Genomic DNA, 13,212 nt, shown 5'->3' with positions numbered 1-13,212 from the left:
CATATTATAAAACCCCACAAGCTGTTCATCTTTTTTGTCAGAACTTCTTTCCCCCTACTGACTAGCTCTCCAGACTCTTATGTAAAGGGGGAAAAAAAGTCAGTGCTGCAGGCAATCTTCTCTGTGAGAAAGATCCTGCCTGAAAGAGGATTTATATATACCCCATATAAAATGGATTTTGATTTAATATACTGCTCTTTAATCACCTATTATAACCTCATGCTACATGCAAAACACCCTATACTATATATACACTCACATACCACATGCACCTTGTCCCAGAGAAAAGAAAAAAAAAAAATCAGACTCCCCAAAATTAGTTGCATTTCTTAAGTGGGGAAGCTGATTTTATGCCCCCTCCCCGCAAAAAACCATCTACATTTTGATTCCTGCTCGCAGCAGTAGTGGCCTGCTTATTCAAGTAGCTGAGGGAGTCAATTGACTTGAATGTTCACTGTTCTTCACTCCATAGGTGTTACCAGTTGTCTCTCCTTTTTAGTCTTGGTGTTCCATTAATCAAGCTAAATCTTTAATTTGGCAACTTTGCAGTCTTTTACCTATTCCTGGTCTTTCTCCTCCTGTTCAGAGCCTTTCACATATTTTAGCACTTTTCAGTATTGGAGATCCGCTCATGGAGAAAAAGTCTTCAGCAGCAGATGGGATTTCAGCTTTTGATTAAATAGGAACAGGATGGTAAAATGAAGATTAGGCTCGCTCCATTCTTTATGCAGCTGTAACTGAATTTTTTTTTTTTTTTTTGGTCATTCTGCCTTCCCAAAAACAAGGTTCATTTTTCACTGGGGGGGGGGGAGGGGAAGAACGGGACAACAGGAACTTGAGGTATATGAGCAAATATAGTAACACCGACAATTATCAAATGAAGCTATCTTTCATCCAACAACTAGCATACTGCTTTGTTCAAGTCAAAACAAAAACATCCATTACAACCGTGAAGCTAAGCAGGATTGGTTTGTTATTATTTAATTTTTTTTTCCCCATTTTAGTCCTATGAGTACCACTGCCACCACTAGGTATGTCATCTGACATTTCTTAATTAGAAACCCAAGCCACAAACTGTATGAAATTTTCCCACTTTTTGAAGTGCTATTCCTGCCCACATAATAGTTGCAGCATTATATGCACTCAAGTTTATTGCTTACTGATTTTACACAGCTTGTAACTAAAATTAAAAAGTTAAGGATGCAAACATGTACTTGGATGCAACATTTAAAAATAAAAAGATTCACAGAAAATATCACTATATTAGATTCCTCTCATCACTCACATAAGGAAGACCTTATTATTTCAAAGCCTTCTGCCAAGATCTATTTTACAAAATAATGTAAAACATGAGATCTAGGCAATGCAAATCAAAATTTAAGTCACAACAGGAAGCTTTGTATTTGTCTTTTAGGCCTCATCTTGATAGGAAATAAGGGTGAATTTTCCAGTTGCTTTGCTAACTTAAGTTAACTGGAAGCAAATGAAAACCCTGATCAAGATGCCGGTTAACACAGGCTAAGACATAGCTTAAGCAGCTTCAAGTGTATTACCCTGGATCTTAATGAAACTTTTCATGCCCTATGTTCATTCACCTGAGCTACCGTGCTGCATTAAAAAAAAAAGCATGTCTTTTAAAAAAGAAGATAGGACCATGCAGGTAATATATTACGTAAACAAGAAATCTTCTTTGTTCTTCCATTAAAATGTAGTAATATAGTTTCAGGGTTGTTTCCTCCCTCTCTGAACTACCATCATGTAAAGTCAGACAAAGTAAAACAAATTTGTTAAGACTTGAGTAACATGATATAGGCATCATTACAATTTTTAAATTAATCTTTTGTAACAAATGTATAGTTTTTCTATGTATATAATCTAATTATTGGAGGTATCATCTGAAATTCAAGTTTATCGTGGATTCAGGTAAATACAGTAACTTCCATCAAGTAATTTTGACGATTAATTGAGCTAAGATGCTCACACTTAGCAGTCGAGTTTCAGAGTGCATGAGTTGCCTCCCCTGCCACCTCCTCCCGCCCCCCCCCAAATAGAATGAGAGAGAGATAAAAGCCACCTTAAAAAATTATTAGAAATGGTTTGGGTAGACCATAGGGTCAGTACCCCAAAGTTCTGCTCCATATAATAAAATGGATTCTGCCTCAGATCTATAGAGCTTTAGTGCTGCCAGAACCGTTCTTCTGCTTGTCTTGCTGTAAAAGGATAAAACTCCACTCAAGGCTCACTTTACTCTAGTGTTCAGATTTTCAATGAGCTTATTACAGCTCAGATTTTTGCTAAAATAGACTCCAAGCTATTTACAAGACATGGCCTCTAGTTTCTTTTCCTGTAAAAACCAAACTCATTTCCTCCTTCCATCCCTGAAAACCAACACTTTGGATTTGGCTTGGAAATCAACGTAGCTGTTTGAGGAACAATGCTACCAGAAAGTAGCAAATAACCTTTGGAGGCCTATTTGGGTTTGCAACACTGTGTTATCTGCATAATGCAAGACAGGGATAGGGTCATTCAATACCATGGTAATTACTCTCTAGTTAGCACTTGTTTTAGATCACTCTAAAATGAATTTAAAAAAAAGGAATGAAGCAAGCAAACATCCTTGTTGTACCACAGTCTGAGGGTGGGTAACTATTGTATGGGGCACTACCAGTCCCATAGTGCACCCTAAATGTGTTATTAGCTGGGTACCATATGTGTTATTAGCTGGGTATCACAAGAGAAGAAATCAAAGAGGTAATCAATACTCCTGAGCAGGATACAAATCATGTAGTAAGTAAAACATTAGGTTATAGGCTGAGCAATAAGAATAAAAAAAATTGAATATATTCTTAGTGAGTGACACCCTTTTACCCTGTGACTAAGTGACATGTGGAGTAAGAAAAAATTGGTGTTATCAAATACAGATTATATAATGCCACTGTATAAAAAGACAAAAATTAAAAGGTAGATTCTCTGGCCATTTTGAGTTCTCAATTTCAAAACAACATTAAGGCTCCAGGTTTTGCAGCTGTTATAACACAGAAAGCAATCATTTTTACTAGACTTTATTTTTGCAAAAATGCAGCTGTTTTCTTTTCAGAGTTTCCTTTCAGGGATTTGAGTATGTTTAACTTCACAGCTTGTTATTTACAACTTTATGCCTTGCATAAAGTTTTACTTTTTACTTTACATGTCCAAGTTCCTGCAAGTTGTCTGTTCTAGAGTTCTGCAGCAGATCAATTTCTAAAGACTGTATGAGAGAAGCTCCCCTTCTGGCAATGCTGAAAAGTGCCACTGTGGAAGCTACCTTATCTGCAAAAAGTCCCAGATCACTGGGATCATAGATCCTGCTTTTCCAAAGCTGTGACTTCCAATGACTGAACATCTTTTGTCACTAGAAAGCCTGTGGTTCATAATCACAAATGTTATTTACCATTTAATTGTTCATTAAATGCAGGCAACATTTCTGTGTCACTTTATACTGCAGGAATAGAAAATTTTGAAGAGTATTGTTAAAAACAACATTAGAAATCTTGTCTATACCTGAGTGAATAAAATTAAGGACCTTTTGATAAGGCCCCTTTATAAAAAAAATTGAAAGATTACTACTGGACAGGAGGTGTCAAAACTTAACACTTCCAAAAAAATTAACTCTTAATTTAGGAAAGAATACACTCTCAGGTTCAAAGGAATGAGTGGTTTAGATTTCCTTTTACTGAAAACCTGTCAGTTCTTAATGAGGGGACATAGATCTCATCAGCTAGGAGAGGGGGAAAAAAGGGAACAAAAAACTACTGTTGCAGGATGCCTTTGAAAAGAAACATCCTTGGGTATTTATACACATGCTGAACATCGTACGCATCAGCAACACCATGCTGGAAAATGGTGGCGTGGCACTAACTAAAGCCCGTTTGAGCACATGACGCTGGAGTCTACTGGAGTACAGAAATTACCACGCTCCAGCAGATTTGATTGAGTCTTCTCCGATGCGTTGTAGTTACAGCATGTTGGAGAAGCCTCAATGTACATATATAGGCACCCCTTGAAACTAAGCAGCTTCCAGAGGACTTTGACGGCTGATTAAACACTTTAAGAAACTTCCATTGCACACCTTTCACTTTAAGGAAAGTTAGTGCAAGAATTAACCTCTCTATTAGATATTGAGGATGCCACAGACTATTATTCCTTCTACCACTCAACAACAGAGCAGTCAGGCATCCTCTAAATTTGGCTTCCATCTCCAACACTAACACTTTCTAATTGGGCTGCATCTTCTTAATAGTTCAGTTGTGTTGAAGAATGTTAGGACATCAATAGCTGCATCTTGTCTACATTAAAAGTTGGTTTGTTACCAGGAATGTTGAAAAGGTGTCTAGTTCATTTTGCAGGGAATTGCTTTTGTTACTTAGAAAATGTTTTTCTCTATCCTGAAGTGAAGAAACTAAAATGGAATTAGAATTATATCATCTTGTTCTGAAAATGAACATGGAGGTAAAAATTCTGTCTGAAACATTAAAAAACACTCCATTTAATTAGTTGGAAATAATTTATTTCCTGTTATGCTAATACTTTCTATTACTCAACTGGTTATTAATCACATTTACATTGTATTTGGAATTTAAAGAAGAATCGAGGGAATAACAAAGCTCAGTAAAGTGAAAAAAATCTCGTTGATTAAAAAATAGAAAAGCACCCTTAAAACATTTTTAATCAGAATCCATTTGCTTTGTTTCTTATAAAGTCAGTTCATCTCAATAGTTTTCTGTATTTATCGTAAATCCTAGCTATCTTTTTTCCTTGACATTTGGAGGTAAAAGTTGAATTGAGACCTACATGGATCATGGGATTACTGGTGCTTACAATATGCCAGCATTGCTATATATGAAGATGTTTCCAAAACTAACAGCAAAATGGCTGCCTATCCTGTATGTTTATGACAAAGCAGGAAACTACACAGCAGCAGGGAGCACCAATGGCAGTACAGTCATAAACAATGGGTACATTCAACAATATGGAGAAGTGATGTGGTCCAGTAAATGATCATTGCACAGAAGATGGTTTTATTTAGAAATTGCCATTAGTCTCCAAAACATCCTAGTATAAGAAGGGCATTTGATGGCTTAAGTCTGTATCATATTTTAAATGCCCTGTTTAGGATTAAGAACACATAAAGGTCATCACAGAAGTTCAGGCTTTTCTATTCACAAAAATTCAATTCAGTATGCATTTTGTTTCTGCTTATAAGAAGCTATTCACGCTGTTTTTGATCCCTTGACTTTTTTAGTAGTGGATACATTAACATGACTGTAGTTTACAGGCAGTTCTACTAGCAATAAAAAAAAAAACAAACCTCAAGAGACATCAACACAACTGATAAGAATTCTGGCTCATGTCTTTGCTCACTACCCCTAACTTTCTACTCCAAGCCGGATAAAGAATAGGTGCGTCCTTTGTGGTTGCCTTACTCAACAGAAAGGCTCAATTTTCAGTTCCTCACTAGAGTCTATTCATGGTAAGAAAAAACAAATCCAGTGTCTAAAGCTCAAGGTTAACTATCTAAATGATGCTTGCATAATAACTGCTTTAACAAACAGAGCTGTATAGCACTGTGTTTATATTCCTGTACCAAAATATTTGAAAAGAGAAAATTACTTACCTTTAATTTCTTATTTAGTTTGCAGCAGTATCTGTATAACATCGCCAAGTTTAAAGGTCCAAAATCTCCATAGAAACTTGGGGAAAGGAGGAGAGGAAAAATCACATTACTTAGGGGAAGAGCTAAGCAAATGTAAATTAACATTTATTTACAATTGTAGTTGCAAGTCAATGAATTCACAATGTTCTGGCTGGACTCCAATGTAACCAGGGCAAGAGTTTTCAATGTATACTTACTAAAACATCTGTTAATTCATTTAACAGAGAGGTGGTACTAGATTTCTATTACCTAGCCCTGTTATAAAACAGTCTTGGAATTTTGAGAAACGCCAACACCTAACATGCAATACAAGCTCTCAAGAGAGAAAACAGACTTTCTGGCTGGGCCCACACATGGGGGTGGGGGGCGCGGTGGGCATGCCCACAAATAGTAGCAGCACAAATTCATGCCTTTACTTTGTGGCACAATGTACGCTCCTGTCCATGTGCTTTGCAGAAGGACACAATGTCCTGCTGTTCCACATGCTACGGGTAGGGGCTAGCAGGGTCACAGTATGCTCAAGCAGGGGCTAGCCATCTTCTGCGCTAAGGCACCCTGTGCTGAGGCAGCCAGGGAGCAGCACATGGAGATGAGGGAGCAGGCAGCCCAAGGCTACGTGCTCCCCCACCTCTGTGCGCTGTAGAGCCTCCATGCTGAGGCACTCTGTGCTCCAGCCAGCCATTCCCTAGCTGGCTGGGATGCAAGGTGCCTCAAGATGGAAGAGCAGGCAGCCCTGAGCTGGCTGCTCCCCTGTCTCCCTGTGCCTCAGCCCCCAAACTGTGGATCCCCCTAGCTTAGACACTAGTAGCTTCCACGCTGAGGCACACTGTGCCCCAGCCAGCCACAGAGCAGCTGGTTGGGGCACAGTGTGCCTTGACATGGGGGAACAGGTAGCCTTGAGCTGGTGGCTCCCGTCTCCATGTACCTCAGTGTGGAGGCTTCACTGCAGAGCCCCCATGCTGAGGCACAGAGAGACAGGGGAGCCACCAGCCCAAGGCTGCCTGCTACACTCTCTCAAGGCACACTGTACCCCAGCCAGGTAGGGAATGGTTGGCTGGGGCACAGGGTGCCGCAGCACATGGAGATAGGGGAGCAGGGAGCCCAAGGCTGCCTGCTCCCCAGGTGGCCCAGCACAGAGCGCCTTAGCACAGGAGATGGCTAGCCCCTGCAGAGGCATGCTGTGCCTCCACTAGCCCCTCATGCAGTATGTGGAGCAGCAGGACAACATGTCCTGCTGCAAAGCACACAGGCAGGACATGCACTGCACCACAAAGTAGCGGCACAAATTAGTACTGTTACTACTTGTGAGCACACCCCTGCTCGTGTAGACCTAGCCAGAAATTCTGTTTCTCTCATGAAAAACAGACCTGACCAAAAAGTCTATTTCTCCCTGCCTGGTTGTGGTGCAGGGTGCCTCAAGACAGGGGAACAGGCAGCCCTGGGCTGGCTTCTCCCCCGTCTCTGCATTCCTCAGCACGGGGGATTCACTGTGGACCCATCAACTGAATGTAAACACTCAAACACTGGGTCCATACTATATTGTTTGTGAGTTCAGTACAAGCCATAGTTAACTTTCAGGAACAGGTTAGCTTTAATAAGTAAACAAAGTGGGGAGAGAGGGCAAGAAGAAATACAACTGGAAGCAACTAACATATAAGGGCACCTATATACACATGTATGGCACCTGCTCTGATGCATGTTAATTAGCATGCTCCAGCAGCCTCATCATCGCATGTATTCAGCATCCCCATGCTTCAAAATGGCAGCAGGGGGGCTTTAACTAAAGCTCATTCAAGCTGAAGTTAAAAGCACCCCCGCCACCATTTTGAAGCTTGGGATGCTGAATACACAAGATCTGTGGGTGCTTTGGGAGCCACTCTAAAGCACCCTCCCCCACAAACACACCCCGACAGCACGTGTAAAGATGCCCTAATTGTTTAGGAGCAGAAGCTCCAGGCATTGGCCCACAGCCAGTTCTCTCCATCCAATTTGGTTAATCGTGTACAAGCTTCTTAAAAGGACAAGTACTTACTTATACTGTATTTTTTTTCCCATGTACACCCTCAAATACAATGCACTTTTTTTTTTTTTGGAAAGCAGAATGTTTAAAAAAAATAAAATAGATTTTTCTAGAGTCATGGCTGATTTGTGTGATACAGAGCAAGCCCTCCTGGAGGATAGTATCCAGGAAGTGTGGCATCCTATGCGACTGTTTGGTAAAATAGCAAGCAGCAAGAACTTGGTGTGGCGGACTGTCCTCCGGGATGCCACACTTCCTGGATACTATGTTCTCACATGGACTTGCTTTATGTCACGTGTGGCTAGGCCCAAGACTCTTAAGACTGTTAGTTCTTTACTGTAGAATAGCTCTCAATATGAAGTTCCTATAAATAAAAGCATTATTTCCACATCACAAGCCTCATCAAGATACTACCAGCATCTCACTTGTTGCTTCAGGCACAAGCTAGAGTGCTCAGTCAATAGCATATAGCTGTGAGAGTTAACGTATGACTCTGCCTCTTCTACTTCCTGAGACCGACAAGTGGAGCCATCTCGGCAGCTGAATGGCATGCACAATGTCAGCAGGTATGCTTCTTTCTGAGTGAAGAAAACAGTTTCCCCAATGCACCCCAATTCTGGGGTGGAATGATTTTTGGTGAAAAAAGGTCCCTGTTGTCTGCAAGAAAATCTGGTACTACTACTGCTATGCTATGACCTGCCAAAACAGCTGCGTGGAAGGGGAAGATTGGGGGGGGGGGGGGGGGGCCCCCCCCCCAGCGGCAAGATTTCACCTGACCATCCTCCCAAATCTAGCATAAGACTCTAGAGATCACCAGCTTTCTACTTTCCCATTCACCAAGGAACAAACAAAAAGTTCAACTCCTGCCCAACAGCCCAAGAAGAAAGAGATGACTAGGCCAGGTTCTTTCCCAAGCCAAACCATTTTCCAGACTCAGCATATGGCCTCCACAGTCCATCCCTGCCTCTGGCAAAACACCCTCCTTTTTCCTTGGCAAGTGTTGTTAGGGCCTGCATACATAAGAAAGTTATTAGTAAACTAGGTACGCAGTAAATTCACACTAGCTACTCCGAACTGACTGTGCAAACACTCTTACTGTGCACTAAGAACCTTTGTATGAAGCAGCTTACTCCATCTGAAAACGAGTTGAAATACCTTGTCTTATACATTAGGCAATCCGTGCAGTAGAGTGGATGTGCCTTTTATCCTGTTGTTTGTTATGCTTTTAGTCACTGTGCTGATTTGCTCAAGATTCAGGATACAAACAGTGAACAGAAGACACACACAGTGAAAAGAAGATACACGAATAACTAATGGAACTCATATTTCTCACCCACATGAACAAGCACCCAGCAAAATTACATGCAAAAAAATCTCTTTTGGGATTACTTGTAGAATCTGTATATGTACAAATTTTGGATTACAGGTTGGTGTTATAAATGATCTGCATCCTTCTGCCTTTCACTCTATTCTGCTTCAGTGCCTTTTGCCAAGTTGACATCACCATGTTGATCCACAAAGAGACTAATCATGAAGGTTCCTGGTTTTCTCTGTTTAAAATTCTCTGATTAAACCCCCAAAATCCACATTTTTCTGCAATTAAAATGAAATGCCACTATATATAGATATCAGTTTAACACAATGCTCTATTGATATATTTGCCATTTTAAAGCAATTTGAAAGCCAACCGGTGCGCCTCAGTCGTTATAATACATTAAATTCTAAATACCTATATATATTGGTGTCTGATTTTGGGGTGTTTTTTTTATCATGGAAAAATCAGAGCTCCCCCTGCCCTCTTAGCTCACCAGGGTGTGGGTCAAGCGGAGGCTGTCTCCCCTTCCTCCCCGCCCCTGCTTTGTGGCACTGAGCAACCCTGATATTCTGGCACCCCTCACTCCCATCCAGCAGCCCCCCCAGTGTCTCAGTGAGGGCACAGGCAATGTATAGAGGGGGGCAGAGGAGCACATGCCTCCCCAGATTTCTGCACCCAGTGTGGTGCGGGGCTGCAGCCAGGCCAGACCAGCTCGGGGCAGGAGTTGCCTCTACGGCCCAGCAGGCAGGACCTGGAGCAGGAGGGAGTACAGCACCTCCATGGCTGCTGAGGAGCCAGAGCTGCCCCCCCCCGGTCCTACTCCCCTCAGCCCCAAGCAGCCCCTTGTAAGCTAGAACTCTGCCAGCCTGCAGGGGAAAACCCAGGGTTTCCTGCATTTTTTTTCTTTTAAAAAGGGGAAAATCCGTGCTTTTCCATGGCAAATGGAAAACCTGGATCCATGCTGATCATTAAAGACTACTGTACTTGAACATACTTTTACTAGGCAAGAAAAAAAAAACCCAACTGCAGCCTAGATGAAGCCAGTTTTCCACCAGTTTCTCTAGAGAAGAGTGGAGTTTGAAGGAGTGGAACTTAGCCAGAAGCAGTTAAGTCGTAGAACATAAGCAATTCAGAAGAATGATTCCCAAAAGACAAAAGAAAACTTGAGCAAGAAAAAAGAATGAGCTTGTGTAGCAAAAAATCTCTTTGCAAGCTACATGACCAGCCAAGGAAGAAAGGATGCCGGCTGCAGAAGCGATAGGTTCCATACACTGGAAGATCAAAATGAGGCAGCAAAATGCACACATGTATTTTATTTTGACTAGATCTGTACACTTGCGCTATCTAAAAGCAAGAGTCATTGGTTTGGAACCCTCTGAAAAACCTGTGTTTTCTGTTTGGAGGAATGGCAGGCACAGAGTCTGCTAGAACTTACTCCGAAGCTAAAAGCACATGCATCCAGCAGCCTGGCACGCTGCCCAGCAGGAGTACACTATGGCTGCTTAAACATTAAAAATTAATAATAAAAAACCCAGTGCTTTAAACTCAATGCGCTCCTGCACCAAGCCTAGTGCATGTCCAGAAAAAGCATCACTTTTCTTAGACCTGATTCGCCCAATATCTGTATAGATCAGGTGCTTTAGCAGGGCTTTTATCTAACAGCTGATTCAATAAGCTCTGCTGAAGCGCTCAATCTATACAAATGCTGCAGAGCCAGGTCAAACTACCGTGCTGCTTCTTCTGATAAAGTGAGGCTTTTTAATTATTTATTTATTTTTAACACCTATAAGCAGTGTATCAGAGTTGTGACACTAAAGTCACATTAACATTATTGAGGTTGCAAATTACAGTACGTTAAAGTTAGGAAATCCAAAAACTAAGAATTACATAACCTTCACTTGGGTCCCTTGTGCTTAAGCAATGTAGATAGTCTTTATTTACCTAAGTTAGCAAAAGTTGAGAATGACTAGTACTTCCCCATAATCTTTATGGATTGTTTACTTTTGTTAAATACAGACAACTTTCTATTCACTAAGATTTTATCCTGAATTAAAAGGACTTTCTCTTCTTTCCCTTCACAGAAGAGAAGGGCAAAAAAAAGTGAATTTTCTGTGGGGTTTGGGGGTGGGGGGGGGTTATTGTTGTTTTTTTAAAGTAAAATCTGACATCTATTTTTGGACAAAGGTTCAAAAATATACCCCCAAAGGCAACATTTGAGACACTAAACAAGAAGTTACAAAAGACCCATTAAGCAACACTTGAAGGGACTATGCTGCTCCCAGAAAGTCATCTATTGTAGCTTCTCCAGCACTTATTCCGACCCCTACTTATTCACAGGATAATGCCATTCTCCCACATCCACCATCTCAGCTTAGTCTTCTACTGCCATACGTGGTGAGGGGAGAAAGAGTGAATAGCTTGTCCATTGGAGGGGATGGGGATGAAGAAGAGAAGAAAGGACTAATACAGAGACTGGCAACCTACAACCTGTGGCCAAGATTCAGCCTACAAAAGGAACTGGAGGTGGCCCACAAAGGTCTGGTCCAGACTGCACTTTATTAAGGGTGTGCCAGTTCCCCAGCCATTTGATCCAGTTTGCATATTGCTCATGGGGCGACAATTCCCTAGGAGGGACGAGGGGGTGAGGGAAGACTACAGCCAACTGCTAGAGCCCATGCAGAGGGATATTCTTTCTTGCTGCACCCTCTGCCCACTCTCACTGGAGCTGCCAGAGAAGAATGATCAGGGGTGGATCCAAGGGTGGAGTGGCAGCGATGCAGTCACATGCCCCTTTGATTTCTGGTCCACCCAAAGTTTAAAACCAACTGCCTGGCAGTGGCAGCAGCATTTCTATTCAGGCAGAGGTGAGAGAATCCATTGACTTCATAGTTCATTATAATCTATATGATTCTTTCTAAACTATTTTTCATGAACATTTATGACTTTCTCCTTTTTAATGGTATTGCTATTCTGTTAATCAAGTCATCCTTCCTTCTGCAGTTCTGCTGTCTGTTGGCTGCTGGCAATGCAGCTCTTATTTTTACAGCCCTGCATACTTTTTAACTCTAGCTAAAAATATTAACTCCAGTATAGAAATATTAACTCAGGTGAACATTAACTCAGGTGAAGAAGTAAGTGTTCAGTAAACCACGGGCTACACCGTCAAGATTTTTAAGAAGGGTAGATTTTGTTTTACAAATCTCAAAAATGTACTTCTAATTCTACAGAACTCACAAAACAACATTAATTTTTTTTGGCTAGAGTGTTCCATTTTATGCATATGATATAGCAAGTTAAATGCTCAATAGTTATATTTGTTTTTATTTTGATCTTAATCTCTAGGCTCCCAGCATACTACTGAAGGTTATAGTTGTTTTTTTATTGGAGAGAAGAGTGCCGAGTCATATGTAATGATGCACCACACTATCTGCACCCCCTTTGCAAAATTCTAGATCTGCCCATGGGAATCGCAGCCCATGGTGCTGACCAGATTGTAAGCTGCCAGCCCACATTTACAACAGATACTAGATCAGGGTTTGGCAACTTATGTGCCCCATTAAAAAAAAAAAAAAGACATGGGAAAGGGTACAGAAGTGTCAATCCGCGAGTGGGATTTCCTCTCCAACCCACACACCTAGTTTGGTCATCACTGAAAAAAGCTTTTCTTCTAGAACACTAATAATTCAATAAGTCATTATGTTAATAACAATGAAATACATTGATTTTAGTTTATGCATTACTTAAATTATACTTTTTTTTTTTTAATTGGAGACTTAAATATGTTATCAGAAGTATTACTACTATTAAATCTGTCCTTGTAGTGTTATCATCACCATAATGATCCAAGAAGGAGGACCTATTTGGTAATAACTTTTATCAGGCCAACTACATAGTTGGCAAAAATGTTGCTACACAAGTTTTGGGGCAAAAAATGCCCTTCTTCAGGACATAACTCTGTCCTGGACAGTTCATAATATTATTATATTTTGTATTCAATAGGGGTGCACCGATAAAGATTTTCTTGGCTCAAACCAATAGCCGATTATTAACCAGCAATATCAGCCAACACCATTTCAATAGCCATTCCACAGGAACATAGCCCGGCAGCTTATAGAGCAGTGTTCTGCTGGTAAGTCTGTTGGGGGTGGGGAGAGGGGGAAAGGGGTGTGCAGGAGGGAAGGGGGG

The 13,212-nt window shown here is 41.1% G+C and overlaps 1 protein-coding gene across 3 annotated transcripts in view; it reads right to left on the bottom strand.

Moving 5' to 3' along the window:
• The window catches only part of CDC14A (cell division cycle 14A), a 133,181-nt gene that overhangs the window by 105,652 nt on the left and 14,317 nt on the right, over window positions 1-13,212 (bottom strand). For all 3 annotated transcript variants that reach the window (XM_025197231.1, XM_025197243.1, XM_025197235.1), the window contains one exon: window positions 5,654-5,729. In XM_025197231.1, coding sequence (XP_025053016.1) covers window positions 5,654-5,695 — 42 coding nt within the window. In that variant the 5' untranslated portion in view covers window positions 5,696-5,729. The remainder of the gene's footprint in view (window positions 1-5,653; window positions 5,730-13,212) is intronic.

Source organism: Alligator sinensis, unplaced genomic scaffold (genome assembly GCF_000455745.1).
Source record: "Alligator sinensis unplaced genomic scaffold, ASM45574v1 scaffold647_2, whole genome shotgun sequence".
NCBI lineage: Eukaryota > Metazoa > Chordata > Crocodylia > Alligatoridae > Alligator > Alligator sinensis.
This window is presented reverse-complemented; position numbering and strand designations above follow the sequence as displayed.